General features: G+C 41.2%; 1 protein-coding gene across 1 annotated transcript in view; it reads left to right on the top strand.

Moving 5' to 3' along the window:
• Positions 1–15,711, top strand: part of LOC107699896 (roundabout homolog 2-like) — a 65,042-nt gene that overhangs the window by 33,345 nt on the left and 15,986 nt on the right. Inside the window, exons 7-9 of the mRNA XM_016501334.1 lie at positions 1,508–1,632; positions 12,220–12,391; positions 14,035–14,240. Coding sequence (XP_016356820.1) covers positions 1,508–1,632; positions 12,220–12,391; positions 14,035–14,240 — 503 coding nt within the window. The remainder of the gene's footprint in view (positions 1–1,507; positions 1,633–12,219; positions 12,392–14,034; positions 14,241–15,711) is intronic.

Here is a 15,711-nt window from a genome sequence, read left to right as displayed (position 1 = left end):
TTTGTATATATGCTTGCCTATCTACACGGCCTGAAATTTGGTGTGAGGTTGCGGGTATTTCGTAAAGTGTTAACTCCCGCAAGCGCCCCGTTCGGTAAATTCTCACACTACATTTTTTGGAAGGTAATGGTATTTTTACTTGAGTATATTTTTTCAGTACTCTTTCCACCACTGCTGATAAGTGATTTAAAATACTGAGAAATCCACTTCATGTTTTTATAGAGTGGGCGAGCGTAGATGGAGTTTTGGCGAGGGTTAAATTCAGTCAAACCAAGTTCAAGTACAAGTAGTTGTTGTCAGAGCCACCCATAGCAAAGATGAAGCGCAAATGATGTCTCTTCACCATCTCAATTGTTTCTACTAGAAAGCTAGATTTAGAGAACAAATTGAAAGGGTTTTCACACAAAACAGCCACAAACAGTCATCTTAGTAAAATATGCAAATATTGGTAGTCTGCGGTTTCATTTTGGATTGTAAACGGATTTTTGTATGTTGGTGTTTTTAGCTGATTAGCATAGTTTCTTTAGTGAATTAGGTGCTGAAACAACAGTGACAGTGTATGCAAATAAATAACTCCCCCTGAGACATTTACTCGAGTCTCCTTCTCAGATGTTTCTCTTGAGCAAAATACTCTGTCTTTTCTAGAGTTTTCAGAATGTTTCCCTGCAATGCCACAAACTCTGCTCTAATTTGCAGAGATGCCAAAGTCAATCATTTGATTTCAGAACATTTCTTCCAGTATCAAATTAGCTGGACAATGCTATCCAGATTAAAGTGGATAGCTCTGAACCTTTACCTGATGTCAACAGTTGTCTCATTTGTTGATATTTGGTTTTATTTTAATTTCTAGTTTGGGTCAGTAATTTAATGTCTTTGAAAGACATAGCTTATTCTCACAATACTGCATTTATTTGATGAAAAATACAGTTAAAACAGTAATATTGTGAAATATAATTACAATTTAAAATAACTCTTTTCTATTTGAATGTATTTTTAAATGTAATTTAATCCTGTGATGGCAAAGCTGAATTTTCAGCATCATTACTCCAGTCTTCAGTGTCACATGATCCTTCAGAAATTATGCTGATATGATGATTTGGTGCTCAAGAAACATCTTATTATCAATGTTAAAAACAGTTGTACTTTTTAATATTTTTGTAGAAACTGTGATACTGTAATTTTTTTCAAAAGAGCAGCATTTATTTGAAATAGAAATCTTTTGTGACATTATAAATGTCGTTAATGTCTTTAAGTGTCTTTAAAGCATCCTTGCTGGATGAAAGTATTACTAACCTCAAACTTTTGAACGGATATGTTTTTTATAAACCAAAGAGATATAATTAATATCTCTTTGATCCAGCTTATGTTATTTTGCCAACACTTTTTGCCATTTTTCCTCCCTCCCTCCATCTGTATAAACAAAGGTAGCAAAAAAGGACAAACACAGTAAAATCATGACGCATTTCAAATTCTCTAACCAGCCACATTCTGCTCTCTCTGGCCTCAGTGCCCCCACAGATTGACGTACGTCCCCAGGATCAAGTCGCTGCCCAAGGACGAACCGTCACTTTTCAGTGTGGCACCCAGGGAAACCCTCCTCCTGCAGTTTTCTGGCAGAAAGAAGGGAGTCAGGTGAGTGCAACTTATGTTTCCTACAGTATCTAATAAAGCACAACATGTTTTGAGATCGAACAATGCAATGAAACTGTATAGTATCTGTCCCATTTTATGTGATTTTGTGATACAGCACTAGTAGCGAACTTGAATTTGAGGTTAGCTAACATGCTAAAGCTAGCAGCAACTCCAAAACGAGGGAATGTGTCATTTCCATATGAAAACATTAACATTCAAAATGTTATGGTCAGAAAGATATTCTTTTAAATAAATGAACAAGGATCCATTAAGTTGACCAAAAGTCAGTATAAAGACATTTATAATGTTACAACAAATTTCTATTTCAAATAAATGCTGAAAAAAGTGTAGGGCCTAATGTATTGTAATAATTCTATACTTAAGCCGCTGCCACCACCTTTAATTCTTTAAGCCAGTGTGGTCTGGCACCAGAAGACAACACCACCACAACTTCAATCACAACAGGTAATTTTATTAGGAGAGGGGACTGCAGGACAGGCTAAACACAACCTAGAAAGCCCTAGGGCAGTGTGCTACATAAATTCACTCACTTCATTGGTGACAATCTATAAGATCAAATACAAACAGTGACACTTCAAACTCATGTAAAATGCGTCTCATGCACGTGCAAAATTATACCTGCCCCCTAAACCCTCCCAGTTTCAGTCTTACCCACCCTCACTGTCACCCTCTAGTTTTACCAGAAACACAACTTTATTAAATACATCAATTTAAAATGAAAATATAAAACCACTTAACTCGCCCCACGGCGACACTGCCCCTCCCGGGGTGGGGGGGGATTTAAGGAGCTGGTTCAGTCCGTGGAACACCGCTTGTTGCACACCGTTCCGTAATGGGAAATGCGAGCCACGTATTGTAAGTTCAACGCTCACAAGGACTTCTGCACATGACAGTCTCAGCCACAGAAAGAGAAGACAGCAATAGAAGCCTGTTCAGAACGGGCACGATCCATACACTGGCACGCTCTAACAGCTCAGCAGTTAAATGGCACACACAATAAAGAACGACGGCACTCCTAACTCCCCGTCCCTACTTACTTTCACCCCGTCCCCGCTATCTATCTATCTTCATCGCCGGCGGCCCTAAACGACCGCGAGCGACATCCCCTCCCAACAATATCTGAGTACCGCCATCCTATTTCGGCTTGTAAATCGACCGTCAGCCAGCCCGCATCCATTCTCTTTTGCACTCTTTTTAATCCTTCTCACCCCAGTCTCTGAATACACAGATCACACCCCGGTGTTCCTCGTTCCCCAATCAGTCTCATTAATTAGTTGTCAGTATAGTGTTCAGTCTCATTAATTAGTTGTCAGTACGATATTCCAAACACCACACACATCACACTATCCCCTCCCAATGCAAGAGACTCGTCCCCGAGTCATACTGAAGCCATCTCATAATCCTGTGTCCACCCAGGAGGACGTCGCTCTCGTACTGGGCGCTGCAACTTTGACTGATGCACCACTGTAGAGCCATTCTGTAGTCCATCCTGATCCTTCTCTTGTATATCAGGCTCTTGGACATGCCGTTGTCTAGGGCCAGCAGACACTAATGCTGATCCTTCCCTTGGTCCTTCCAAATTACGAGGGAGCACTGGTGCCCTTTGATGAACCCAACTGGCCCCCAGAGGGACCTCTGACTGATGCTCTACCTGGTCAGCCACCCTCTGACTTGTACACAAGGACTCAGCTCCCTCCTGTGGTAGGACCAAGGGTGCTGATGTTTTTTGAGAGAGAAGAAAATACATATGGTTTGAGTCGGTTATAATGTACCACTACCTCAGGACCCCCTCTGCTAACACCACACAATACAATACATCAGATATGCGTTCCAAAATTTTATAAGGGCCCCTGTAACGCCTTTGTAATTTTGGACAAATACCTTTTTTCTTGACCTTATTCCGTACCCATACCATTTCCCCCACAGAATAGACCTGCAAATTAGCCCAAAGATCAAAGGTCTCCTTCTGCTGCCCAGAGGCTTTAGCCTGATGTCTCTTTACTGCCTCTACCACTGTGGATAATGTGTCTGCCAAGCCAGTCACATACTCACTGGCTGACAGAAACTGCTCCTGATGACCTACATTCAGCATCACGTCCAAAGGAAGAACAATTTCCTGTCCAAACAAGATTTTGTAAGTTGTAAACCCTGTACTGGACACTACTTCGATACGCCATCATAACATATGGCAATAGACGGTCCCAGTTAGTTTGATTCTCATTAACAAACAGACTCAACATCGACAGTAAAGTACGGTTAAATCGCTCTACTAAACCATTAGATTGTGGGTGATATGGGGAGCTACGCGTCTTGCTCATATCCAACAATCGGCACAATTCTTTAAACAGGGTAGACTCAAAATTGCACCCCTGATCAGAATGAATACTACGGGGAGTGCCAAAACGACATATCCACTCCTCAACCAGGACACAAGCAACTGTCTGTGCCTCCTGGTTGGGAAGGGGAAATGCCTCAGTCCATTTAGAAAAGTAATCACTCACAACAAGGATGTACCTATGCTTTTTAGACGTCTCAGGTAGAGGCCCCAAAATATCCAAAGCAATACGTTCGTGAGGATGAGAGGTCACTGAAGGATTCATTGGGGCACAAGGGGGCTTTCCATGCATCTTTCGAGAAGCACAGTCTACACTTTGCCTACACCACTGTCTTACATCTGCAAACCACCCTTGAGGTGGCCTCCCGTTACTGAGCTGTGAAGCTGATTTAACACAGATGCTACCAGCACCTTAGGGAGAACCACCTGTACCTTTGAAGCTGCATCTGAGTTAGGCGGGGGCACCCGTACCAACCGCTGATCTTGCAGCTGCAATTGGCCCCATACAGAACTATACTTCTTCAGAGAAGCATTCTGCTGTATTTCAGCACCATTATCATCCGAGACCTGCTTGAGATGGATTAAGAGTGCCAATTCTGGATCATGTCGCTGGGCCTGTGCCAAATCATCACCCTCCCCAACATTCCCTTCTCTCACCCCAGGCTCTGAATACACAGATCACACCCTCGTTCCTCGTTCCCCAATCAGTCTCATTAATTAGTTGTCAGTATAGTGTTCAGTCTCATTAATTAGTTGTCAGTACGATATTCCAAACACCACACACATCACACTATCCCCTCCCAATGCAACAGACTTGTCCCCGAGTCATACTGAAGCCATCTCATAATCCTGTGTCCACCCAGGAGGACGTCGCTCTCGTACTGGGCGCTGCAACTTTGACTGATGCACCACTGTAGAGCCATTCTGTAGTCCATCCTGATCCTTCTCTTGTATATCAGGCTCTTGGACATGCCGTTGTCTAGGGCCAGCAGACACTAATGCTGATCCTTCCCTTGGTCCTTCCAAATTACGAGGGAGCACTGGTGCCCTTTGATGAACCCAACTGGCCCCCAGAGGGACCTCTGACTGATGCTCTACCTGGTCAGCCACCCTCTGACTTGTACACAAGGACTCAGCTCCCTCCTGTGGTAGGACCAAGGGTGCTGATGTTTTTTGAGAGAGAAGAAAATACATATGGTTTGAGTCGGTTATAATGTACCACTACCTCAGGACCCCCTCTGCTAACACCACACAATACAATACATCAGATATGCGTTCCAAAATTTTATAAGGGCCCCTGTAACGCCTTTGTAATTTTGGACAAATACCTTTTTTCTTGACCTTATTCCGTACCCATACCATTTCCCCCACAGAATAGACCTGCAAATTAGCCCAAAGATCAAAGGTCTCCTTCTGCTGCCCAGAGGCTTTAGCCTGATGTCTCTTTACTGCCTCTACCACTGTGGATAATGTGTCTGCCAAGCCAGTCACATACTCACTGGCTGACAGAAACTGCTCCTGATGACCTACATTCAGCATCACGTCCAAAGGAAGAACAATTTCCTGTCCAAACAAGATTTTGTAAGGTGTAAACCCTGTACTGGCATGGACACTACTTCGATACGCCATCATAACATATGGCAATAGACGGTCCCAGTTAGTTTGATTCTCATTAACAAACAGACTCAACATCGACAGTAAAGTACGGTTAAATCGCTCTACTAAACCATTAGATTGTGGGTGATATGGGGAGCTACGCGTCTTGCTCATATCCAACAATCGGCACAATTCTTTAAACAGGGTAGACTCAAAATTGCACCCCTGATCAGAATGAATACTACGGGGAGTGCCAAAACGACATATCCACTCCTCAACCAGGACACAAGCAACTGTCTGTGCCTCCTGGTTGGGAAGGGGAAATGCCTCAGTCCATTTAGAAAAGTAATCACTCACAACAAGGATGTACCTATGCTTTTTAGACGTCTCAGGTAGAGGCCCCAACATATCCAAAGCAATACGTTCGTGAGGACGAGAGGTCACTGAAGGATTCATTGGGGCACAAGGGGGCTTTCCATGCATCTTTCGAGAAGCACAGTCTACACTTTGCCTACACCACTGTCTTACATCTGCAAACCACCCTTGAGGTGGCCTCCCGTTACTGAGCTGTGAAGCTGATTTAACACAGATGCTACCAGCACCTTAGGGAGAACCACCTGTACCTTTGAAGCTGCATCTGAGTTAGGCGGGGGCACCCGTACCAACCGCTGATCTTGCAGCTGCAATTGGCCCCATACAGAACTATACTTCTTCAGAGAAGCATTCTGCTGTATTTCAGCACCATTATCATCCGAGACCTGCTTGAGATGGATTAAGAGTGCCAATTCTGGATCATGTCGCTGGGCCTGTGCCAAATCATCACCCTCCCCAACATTCCCTTCATTCTGCACCACCTGGGGGCCCTTCCTAACAGCACACACTGATATAATTGGCCTCTGAGTTGGGCCGATGGAGCCTTCTTCCTTGGCCTCCATATAAGCTGGTAGCCGTGACAAGGCATCTGCATTGCCATGCTGCTTTCCAGGACGATGTACAATTTTATAATGGAAGCTTGCCAATTGCTCCACCCAACGAGCTAGCTGACCCTCTAAACCCTGAAAGTTATGCAACCATCTCAAAGAGTTATGGTCCGTGCGCAACACAAACTCTTTACCTAGCAAAAAATGCTTAAAGTACTTTGTGAAAGTCACCATCGCCAACAACTCTTTCTTCGTAGTTGCATACTTGCGCTCCTCTTTAGTAAGGGCCCGATTGGCATAAGCTATGACACGCTCAAACCCACCCTCCTCTTGAGGAAGCACAGCCCCTACCCCCACATCACTAGCATCTGTGTCCAATATGAAGGTTTTAGTGGGGTCAGGGTAAGCAAGCACAGGGGCAGTAATTAAACTAGCCTTCAACTGATTGAAGGCTACCTGACACTCCTCGCCCCACCTAAATCTCCTCCCCTTCTCGGTCAGTTGATGTAATGGACGTGCTATATCCGCGAACCCCCTTACAAACCGTCTATAGTAAGAGGCCAACCCTAAAAAACTCCTCACTTCAGTGTGAGTCTTAGGGGTGGGCCATTCCCTCACTGCTTCCACCTTCACAGGGTCAGCCATAATCCCCTCGGCAGAAATGACATGCCCTAAATACTTGACACGGGAGGAAAACAAGTCACACTTGGAAGGTTTTACCTTCAGATTTGCAATCTTCAACTTAGCCAGTACTTCTCCATATCTAGATAGATGCTCCTGAAATGACCGACCAAACACTATAATGTCTATATAATGGCACTATATAACACTATAATGGCGTTTCACCCATTGACAGCCCCTTTTGATCTAACCCCAGCTGCATTAAAAGAGTAAAAAGAGTAAAAGAGTAAAAGAGTGAAAGGATTATCAGTTACATTAATCACTCTAACAGGAACTACCCCCTGCCCCACATTACAAACAACTCGAGCCACTAAAATATCACAATGTTTTGATAAGGATGAGGAGGGTTCCAACATTCCAGCTATCTGTCCTGCAAGGAGCCCCTCTTCTACCCCAGAAATAATAGCTTCACTACATGGCTGTACTATGGAGTCTGTTTGTACAGTTACAGTCTTAGGCTGACAGGCATCCCCAGTGCTAATTAAGGGAAATTGCTTACCCATGACTGAACAACACTGCTCCCTCAAATCAATAATTACCCCATACTTCAGCAGAAAATCCATCCCCAACAAAATATCAGGGGTAGATATATCAGCTACCAAAAACTCATTTATTAACGCCAAGGAACCAAACTGACAAATAGTTTGCCAACGGCCTAAAATGTACATAGTAACCCCATTAGCTGCAGAGGCTTCCCCCACATAATCAAACAATGGACACCCCCCTTCTGTTAACCGTAACCACACATGTTTAGGGATAATTGATGCCTGCGCACCCATATCCAATAACAAATGCACATCAGACCCACCTATTTTAGCATTGAGGTACACTCCAGAGCTGGGTTGGTTACACAGGGCCAATCTTGTGGGCTTCACTAATGAGGGGGCAGGCATTTGGCCCTCTGTGCCCACCCCCTCTAGTTTCCCTGCAAATAGGGACAATTGCGACGTAAATGTCGGTTACACCCACACTCCCAGCAGGCCCCTCGATCACGAGATGACCGGTCCATGGCCCACCCCATCTGTCCCCGAGTCTCAAAGGATACATTTCTTCTCCCAGGTGGTGGGATCTCAGCACAAGCCGGTAGTGACTGAACTGTATGCTGCAAAGTTCTCACTTCCTGTCTCAACCCTTCTACCACTACCAAAAGTGTCTCCATTTGTTTGTTATCTGGTACACTTTCGGACACCACCCGCACTTTAGTATCTGCAACAGAACAGTTTCGCTCCAAACTTCGAATTAACTCCAATTCAGAAGCCAGGTTAACAGCCTCTTCTAAGGTAGATGGTTTTGTGCTGCGAAGTTGGACACGCAAATCCCCACTCCCCACATGTTCTATAAAATGATCACGAGCAAAAAGATCACGGGTATTATTATCAGCAGAGGGATAAGCTTTAGTAATCAAACGACGCAAAGCATTCCCAAATTCCCTAGCGGTCTCATTATGCAGCCGCCGACGAGCTAAAAAACTGGGCACGGTTCCAATCATCACTATCACATGGCTCCAAGCACCTCCCTAAAGATGCTTTTAATATTACATAACTACTTCGAGACTCAGTGGATAATCCACAATAAATGTCCCGAGCCCTACCAGATAACATTAAGGAGAGGAACTTCAATTTCAAGCTGTCGTCCCAGCCATTTACTTCAGCTGCCATTTCAAACTGTCCTATCCAATCTGACCACTCACGATTAGCTCCTGTAAAAGTCTCAGGCATAAAAACAGGTTGTGCTGTCGCCATCCTAGACGCTAAGCCTTGTCCTGTCAACACCCTATCATTTAAAGACGCAGCTGGTGTGTTATCTTCTTCTGGATCTAACATAATGGGCCCTAAGATCCCACCGCTGCCACCAGTGTAATAATTCTATACTGAAGCCGCTGCCACCACCTTTAATTCTTTAAGCCAGTGTGGTCTGGCACCAGAAGACAACACACCACCACAACTTCAATCACAACAGGTAATTTTATTAGGAGAGGGGACTGCAGGACAGGCTAAATACAACCTAGAAATCCCTAGGGCAGTGTACTACATAAATTCACTCACTTCATTGGTGACAATCCATAAGATCAAATACAAACAGTGACACTTCAAACTCATGTAAAACGCATCTCATGCACGTGCAAAATTATACCTGCCCCCTAAACCCTCCCAGTTTCAGTCTTACCCACCCTCACTGTCACCCTCTAGTTTTACCAGAAACACAACTTTATTAAATACATCAATTTAAAATGAAAATATAAAACCACTTAACTCGCACCACGGCGACACTGCCCCTCCCGGACAGCAATAGAAGCCTGTTCAGAACGGGCACGATCCATATGCTGGCACGCTCTAACAGCTCAGCAGTTAAATGGCACACAAAATAAAGAACGACGGCACTCCTAACTCCCCGTCCCTACTTACTCTCACCCCGTCCCCGCTATCTATCTATCTTCATCGCCGGCGGCCCTAAACGACCGCGAACGACATCCCCTCCCAACAATATCTGAGTACCGCCGTCCTATTTCGGCTTGTAAATCGACCGTCAGCCAGCCCGCATCCATTCTCTTTTGCACTCTTTTTAATCCTTCTCACCCCAGTCTCTGAATACACAGATCACATTAATTAGTTGTCAGTACAGTGTTCAGTCTCATTAATTAGTTGTCAGTACGATATTCCAAACACCACACACATCACAGTATTAAACAAAAATGCTATAAAAACATTATTTAAGAAAATAATATAAAAATACAGCAGAACTGTTTTCAGCATTCACAATAATCAGCATATGAAAATGATATCTGAAGGATCATGTGACACTGAAGACTGGAGTAATGATGCTGAAAATTCAGCTTTACCATCACCGGAATAAATTACATTTTATATTCAAATAGAAAACAGTTATTTTAAATTGTAATAAAATTTCACTATATTTCTGTTTTTACTGTATTTTTGATTAAATAAATGCTGCCTTGGTGACTTTACATTAAATAAATCTTACCAGCCCCAAACATTTGAACAGTAGTATATGAATACACTATAATATTACCCTTTGAAATTCATGCAGTATATAGTCAAGTACATACTGTATAGTGTAAGTAAACAGTGCATTGTACATGATTCGAGATGCAGCTTATGAGATGGCTCAGCATTGTCCCTCAGTAATCCAATACTTCACTGTATGTCATGCGTGGGTTTAAAGAGCCTGATTGGAGATCAAAGGCAGATCTTTTCATATAAAGATGATTTATTTGCATCTCAGAGCATGATTATCAGTGACTGATTAACTTAGCCAGAGCTTGAAAACAAGCCTAGAGCCTCTCGATGATTATATTTACCCTTGTTGATGCTGATTAGTCATGTATTGCTGATTTCATTGAAGAGATGATTCAGAGCATTGGATTGCTGGAGCCGGGCCCTTCGACAAAGCAGCGTGTTTTCAGAGCCATTATGGGAAACCACTGATGAGAGTTGGGCCTCCTAAGAGGCAAAAAAGACACTTGTGAAGGAGTGGGAGGAGAACATTTGACACAGAGGAACATCAGGTTTCAGATCAGCTCCCATAGGCCAGCAAAAGCAGCGTTCAGTTTAATGGCAGTCGGGAGTGTGTTTCCAGGCTAAAAATAGATCTCTGTCAGTGCAGGGGAGAGCTAAAGACCACTCAGCCTTGATGGCTCACATCATTTTGGAGTCATTTGGGGTGTGGTCTGTGCAATGGATTTTATAGCACATCCCCTGTGTTCACGCTTGTAAGCCATTTGCAGCTGTGTTCCAGATTATGCTGTGGCCTTTTCACCTTCGTCCATTACTTGCCATTTTAAGCCTCTTAAGAGAAGTGAATGGATTCCCCCTCACTTACTGTACGTACCCCCAGTTAACCCAACTGAAGTCCCACAAAGGAGCAAACGGCTTCGCTCAGCAAATTAAACTGCCAGAAAAACACAACCAAGCGCTCAAATCAGTTGATGTGCAGTTTTGATGGAAATGAGATCTATTAATCAGCTTACTGTTTTTCAGTGGTATTTTGGAGGCACCATATTCAATTATTTTATTTTTTAGATAGTTAAATACTTGTCTTCAACAAGGATGCATTAAATTGTTCAAAAGTGACAGTGAAGACATTAATAATGTTACAAAAGATTCCTATTTCCAATAAATGCTGTCCTTTGAACTTTCTACTCATCAGAAACTTCTAAAAATAAAAATGTATCACGGTTTCCACAAAATATTAAGCAGCACAACTGTTTTCAACATTAATAAGATGTTTCTTGAGCAGCAAATCAGCATATTAGAATGATTTCTGAAGGATCATGTGACACTGAAGACTGGAGTAATGATGCTGAAAATTCAGCTTTGCCATTACATGAATTAATTACATTTTAAAATATATTAAAATAGAAAATAGTTATTTTCAATTGTAATAATATTTCACAATATTACTGTTTTACTGTACATTTGTTTAAATAAATGCAGCCTTGGTGAGCATAAGAGCCTTTTTTTTTATATTAAAAATTCTTACCGACCCCAAACTTTTAAACAGTACTGTATAAATGATTGTATTATGCAAATGCATTATGAGTGAACACAAATTAACAATGGACAATTATTTATTTAAAAATTAACATTAGCATAGATTAATAAATGCTTAGAAGTATTTTTAATTGTTAGACCATGATACCTGATGCATGAACTAATGTTAATGAATTGAATCATTAAATTAATAAATTAATTATTGAATTATTGTTATAGTATGGATATATTGTACATCACTGTTATTGTAAAGCTTTACATTTGTACGTGACCATTTTTCAGCCTATCTGTAAAATTCAATTAAACAGGCTGCTTTTATTATTGTACCTTTAGACATTCGAGAGCATTTCATTGTAAATATTAGAGTATACCTACTTAGTTCATCAAACCCTTTTACTTCAACAAGGACAATCCTATTTTCCATGGCCGTTTGGACCTTGTAAAACAGACTTTCAGTCTCTCTGAACACTGGATAATTTGCCCACAGTGTGGTGTGAACTCAAGATTCTGTCCTCTGTCGTAGATGCTGCTTTTCCCTGGCCAACCTCCTTCCCAGTCGGGCCGTTATTCTGTGTCCATGAGCGGAGAGCTGTCCATCTCTGATGTTCACTCTGAGGACTCCGGCTACTATATCTGCCAGGCGATCAGTGTGGCAGGAAGTGTCCTCGCCAAGGCTCTGCTGGAAGTGAAAACTGGTGAGTATCTGGGATTACAGTTCATCCCACCCAGTAAATGGCATCTCTGGAGATAATTGTGAAGAAAACCCCTAGTATTAACAAACCGCCTGAGTGTGAGCACAAACAGTGTACTTCATTTTGATGTGCGTTCCTTAAGTCATGAAGCTGATTTTAATTAATGGTGCTTGCTGAGGGATTACTATAAGTGAAGTGTACATGAACACACTTCATTTTAAAACTTTGCAGCATCTCCTTTTTTAAAGGGGTCATATGATGCGATTTCAAGTTTTCCTTTCTCTTTGGAGTGTTACAAGCTGATTGTGCATAGATAAGATCCCTGAAGTTGCAAAGAATAAAGTCTCAAAACCAAAGAGATATTCTTTATCAAAGTTAAAGGGGTCATATGACGCGATTTCAAGTTTTCCTTTCTCTTTGGAGTGTTACAAGCTGATTGTGCATAGATAAGATTCCTGAAGTTGCAAAGACTAAAGTCTCAAAACCAAAGAGAGAAAACGAAGCGTTTGAGAGAGGCGGGGCATAGAGGACCTACAATAATGTACAGTATTTGAAAAATAATGTGTTTTTTGAACATTAAAGCATGTCAACATATTCTGTTACACCAAATACACAAAATAATGATCTTTAAAAAAGCATCATATGACCCCTTTAATAAACTAGTTGACTTCATTAATTCAGGGTCCCTGCAGGTCCTTAAAAGTCTTAAATTTAGTTTGATGGAATTTAAGGCCATAAAAACTCTTAAATATCATAAATGGGATAGCAAATATATAATTGTAATTTAAGAGGTTTTAAATTTAGGGCGAATACCGTAATTGTGAAATGATTTAATTAAAGGCAATGATGTAATTAAATAAATTGTGAGCGTTGCATGTTTCAAGTCAAGAAGCCGCACTATTGCATGTTCTACAGGATCGTAGTTTTAGAGCAGTTCAAAAATCAATGAATATCACACACTGGAAAAAGTAAAGCATATACATTTCAAAATAAGAGTCCCGGGGTTTTGAAAACAATTTCAATGTTTGCAATTGAAAAGTCCTGCCTTATGCATAACATCTTTTTTTCTGAATATTAACTGTAACTGGTATTTAATTAAATGTAAAACTCTTGTGGCTTCTCTCTGGCCTGCCCTGTCACCATACAAAAATACATTTTTAACAGATTCGATATATAGGTTGTATCAGCACAATAATCTTTTAATTGCCTTTCTTTAATATCATCATATCATCAAATCCAATATGGATCGACTCTAATTCATACATATTGATGTCTTGAGTATTTTAAACTTACAAAAACCCTGTTTGCTGTTGAATATGTGCCATACACGTTTTATTTTGAGATTGTATGGGTTTGTTTGGTATGGACATGCGGTAATCTTTTTATTTCTGAAGGTCTTAAAGTCTTTAAAAAGTCTTCAAATTCTGCAGATACCCTGAAATAACTAGTCTTCTAGTCAACCATCCTGACCCATCACCCCAATTCCAGAATATCTTCATCTTTTGTGCCATTGTGTTCTCAAAGTGTGATTAACTCTGACTCCGTTGCACTTCCGTAGCTGATCTTTGGATGCCAGAAGCACTGTTAGACAACTGGACAGATGCAAGCACACTCCTCACAAACACACTCTGCTGTTTATCCTCCAGGCCCATCAGATCTCGTCCCACCAATTATCCGACAGGGCCCAGCCAACCAGACGCTTGCTTTAGGCTCCAGCGCCCTACTCCAGTGCCATGTGATGGGCAGGCCAATCCCCAGCGTCAGGTGGGAGAAGGACGGGCAAAGCGTTCTGAGCGATGACATTCACATAAGCCTAATGGAAAACGGCACTTTACACATCAGCGGCTTGAAGGTATTTGACAGACGCTTCAGACAAAGATGTGAATTGTTTGCTTTGATTAGGGCTGTGAAAAGCGAAAGCTCCCTGGACAGAGAGCCTCTGAGAAAACATTTCAAACTAAGTGAGATGTTCACTAGCACACCTGAAATAATGGTGTCCACTTGAGCGTTCTCCAGCGCCCTACTCCAGTGCCATGTGATGGGCAGGCCAATCCCCAGCGTCAGGTGGGAGAAGGATGGCCAAAGCGTTCTGAGCGATGACATTCACATAAGCCTAATGGAAAACGGCACTTTACACATCAGCGGCTTGAAGGTATTTGACAGACGCTTCAGACAAAGATGTGAATTGTTTGCTTTGATTAGGGCTGTGAAAAGCGAAAGCTCCCTGGACAGAGAGCCTCTGAGAAAACATTTCAAACTAGTGCTACATGTTCACTAGCACACCTGAAATAATGGTGTCCACTTGAGCGTTTCTTACTCGAGGCAGGGTTTCCATCAACGCATGCAAAACACATTTAGCCACGTAATGTTCATAAATCAATAACCAACAGATCTGATCACTCAGAGGAGCTCTGCGTACATTTAGCTCAAATGTAATTACGCACACAAAATTACACTGATAAAGTGGAAGTGACACTAATCTGCAGTTTCCTTCCAAGTTTGGAGAAAAGAGAAAGATTTGTTTTAATTGATTTTGTCATTCCTTCATCAAGTTGGTTCAGTGGAAAAATAGCTCAAGACGTAAAGCTCTGAGTGTAATACATCTAAACTACAATCTGTCATGTCATGATATAGTGTTTGACATAACAGATATATTAGCCTATCAAATAAAGATGTAGGACTGAAATAATTAATTTGCTAATATAACTCTGTGGAGCTGTTAAAGCAGCCTATCATACATCTTATATCGTAACATAACATATCGGAATCATTCTTATGTGCCAGAATTCAATTCCTGAAATGAAGTAGTAAAAATTATAATGTTATGTTATGTTATGCTATGCTATGCTGTTATGCTATGTTATATGTTATGTTATGTTATGTTATGTTGTGCTATGCTACGTTATGCTATCTTATGTTATGTTATACGTTATTTTAACTATTTTATATACACACATACGCATTTTCTGATATTAATTATCAATATTAGTTGTGTTTAATATTAACTGCATTTTATTTGATAAATTAACTTTAATTTTATGGACTGTAATGGATAAATGCTTAATTTTCCAGAATTTAGTCCAAATAAAGAAATTTCATTATTTGAAAGAAATAATTAAATTAAAAAAATGTCTAATTATTTTGTATTCATTGCAATGTATTTTTTATTAATTGATAAAAATGAAGAATGTGTTCTTACAATATTGCACTACAGTGTACAGAAATATGGTATATCAGGGTATATATACAGTTAGGGCTGGACAATAATTCAATATCAATATGTATCGCGATATAATTTTTTTCAATAACGGTGATATGATTTT

The sequence above is a fragment of the Sinocyclocheilus anshuiensis genome, unplaced genomic scaffold, assembly GCF_001515605.1.
Source record: "Sinocyclocheilus anshuiensis isolate Anshui unplaced genomic scaffold, SAMN03320099.WGS_v1.1 scaffold891, whole genome shotgun sequence".
In the NCBI taxonomy this organism is placed as follows: Eukaryota; Metazoa; Chordata; class Actinopteri; order Cypriniformes; family Cyprinidae; genus Sinocyclocheilus; species Sinocyclocheilus anshuiensis.
The sequence above is the reverse complement of the archived record's forward strand: the minus strand, read 5'-3'. Positions and strand labels throughout refer to the sequence as shown.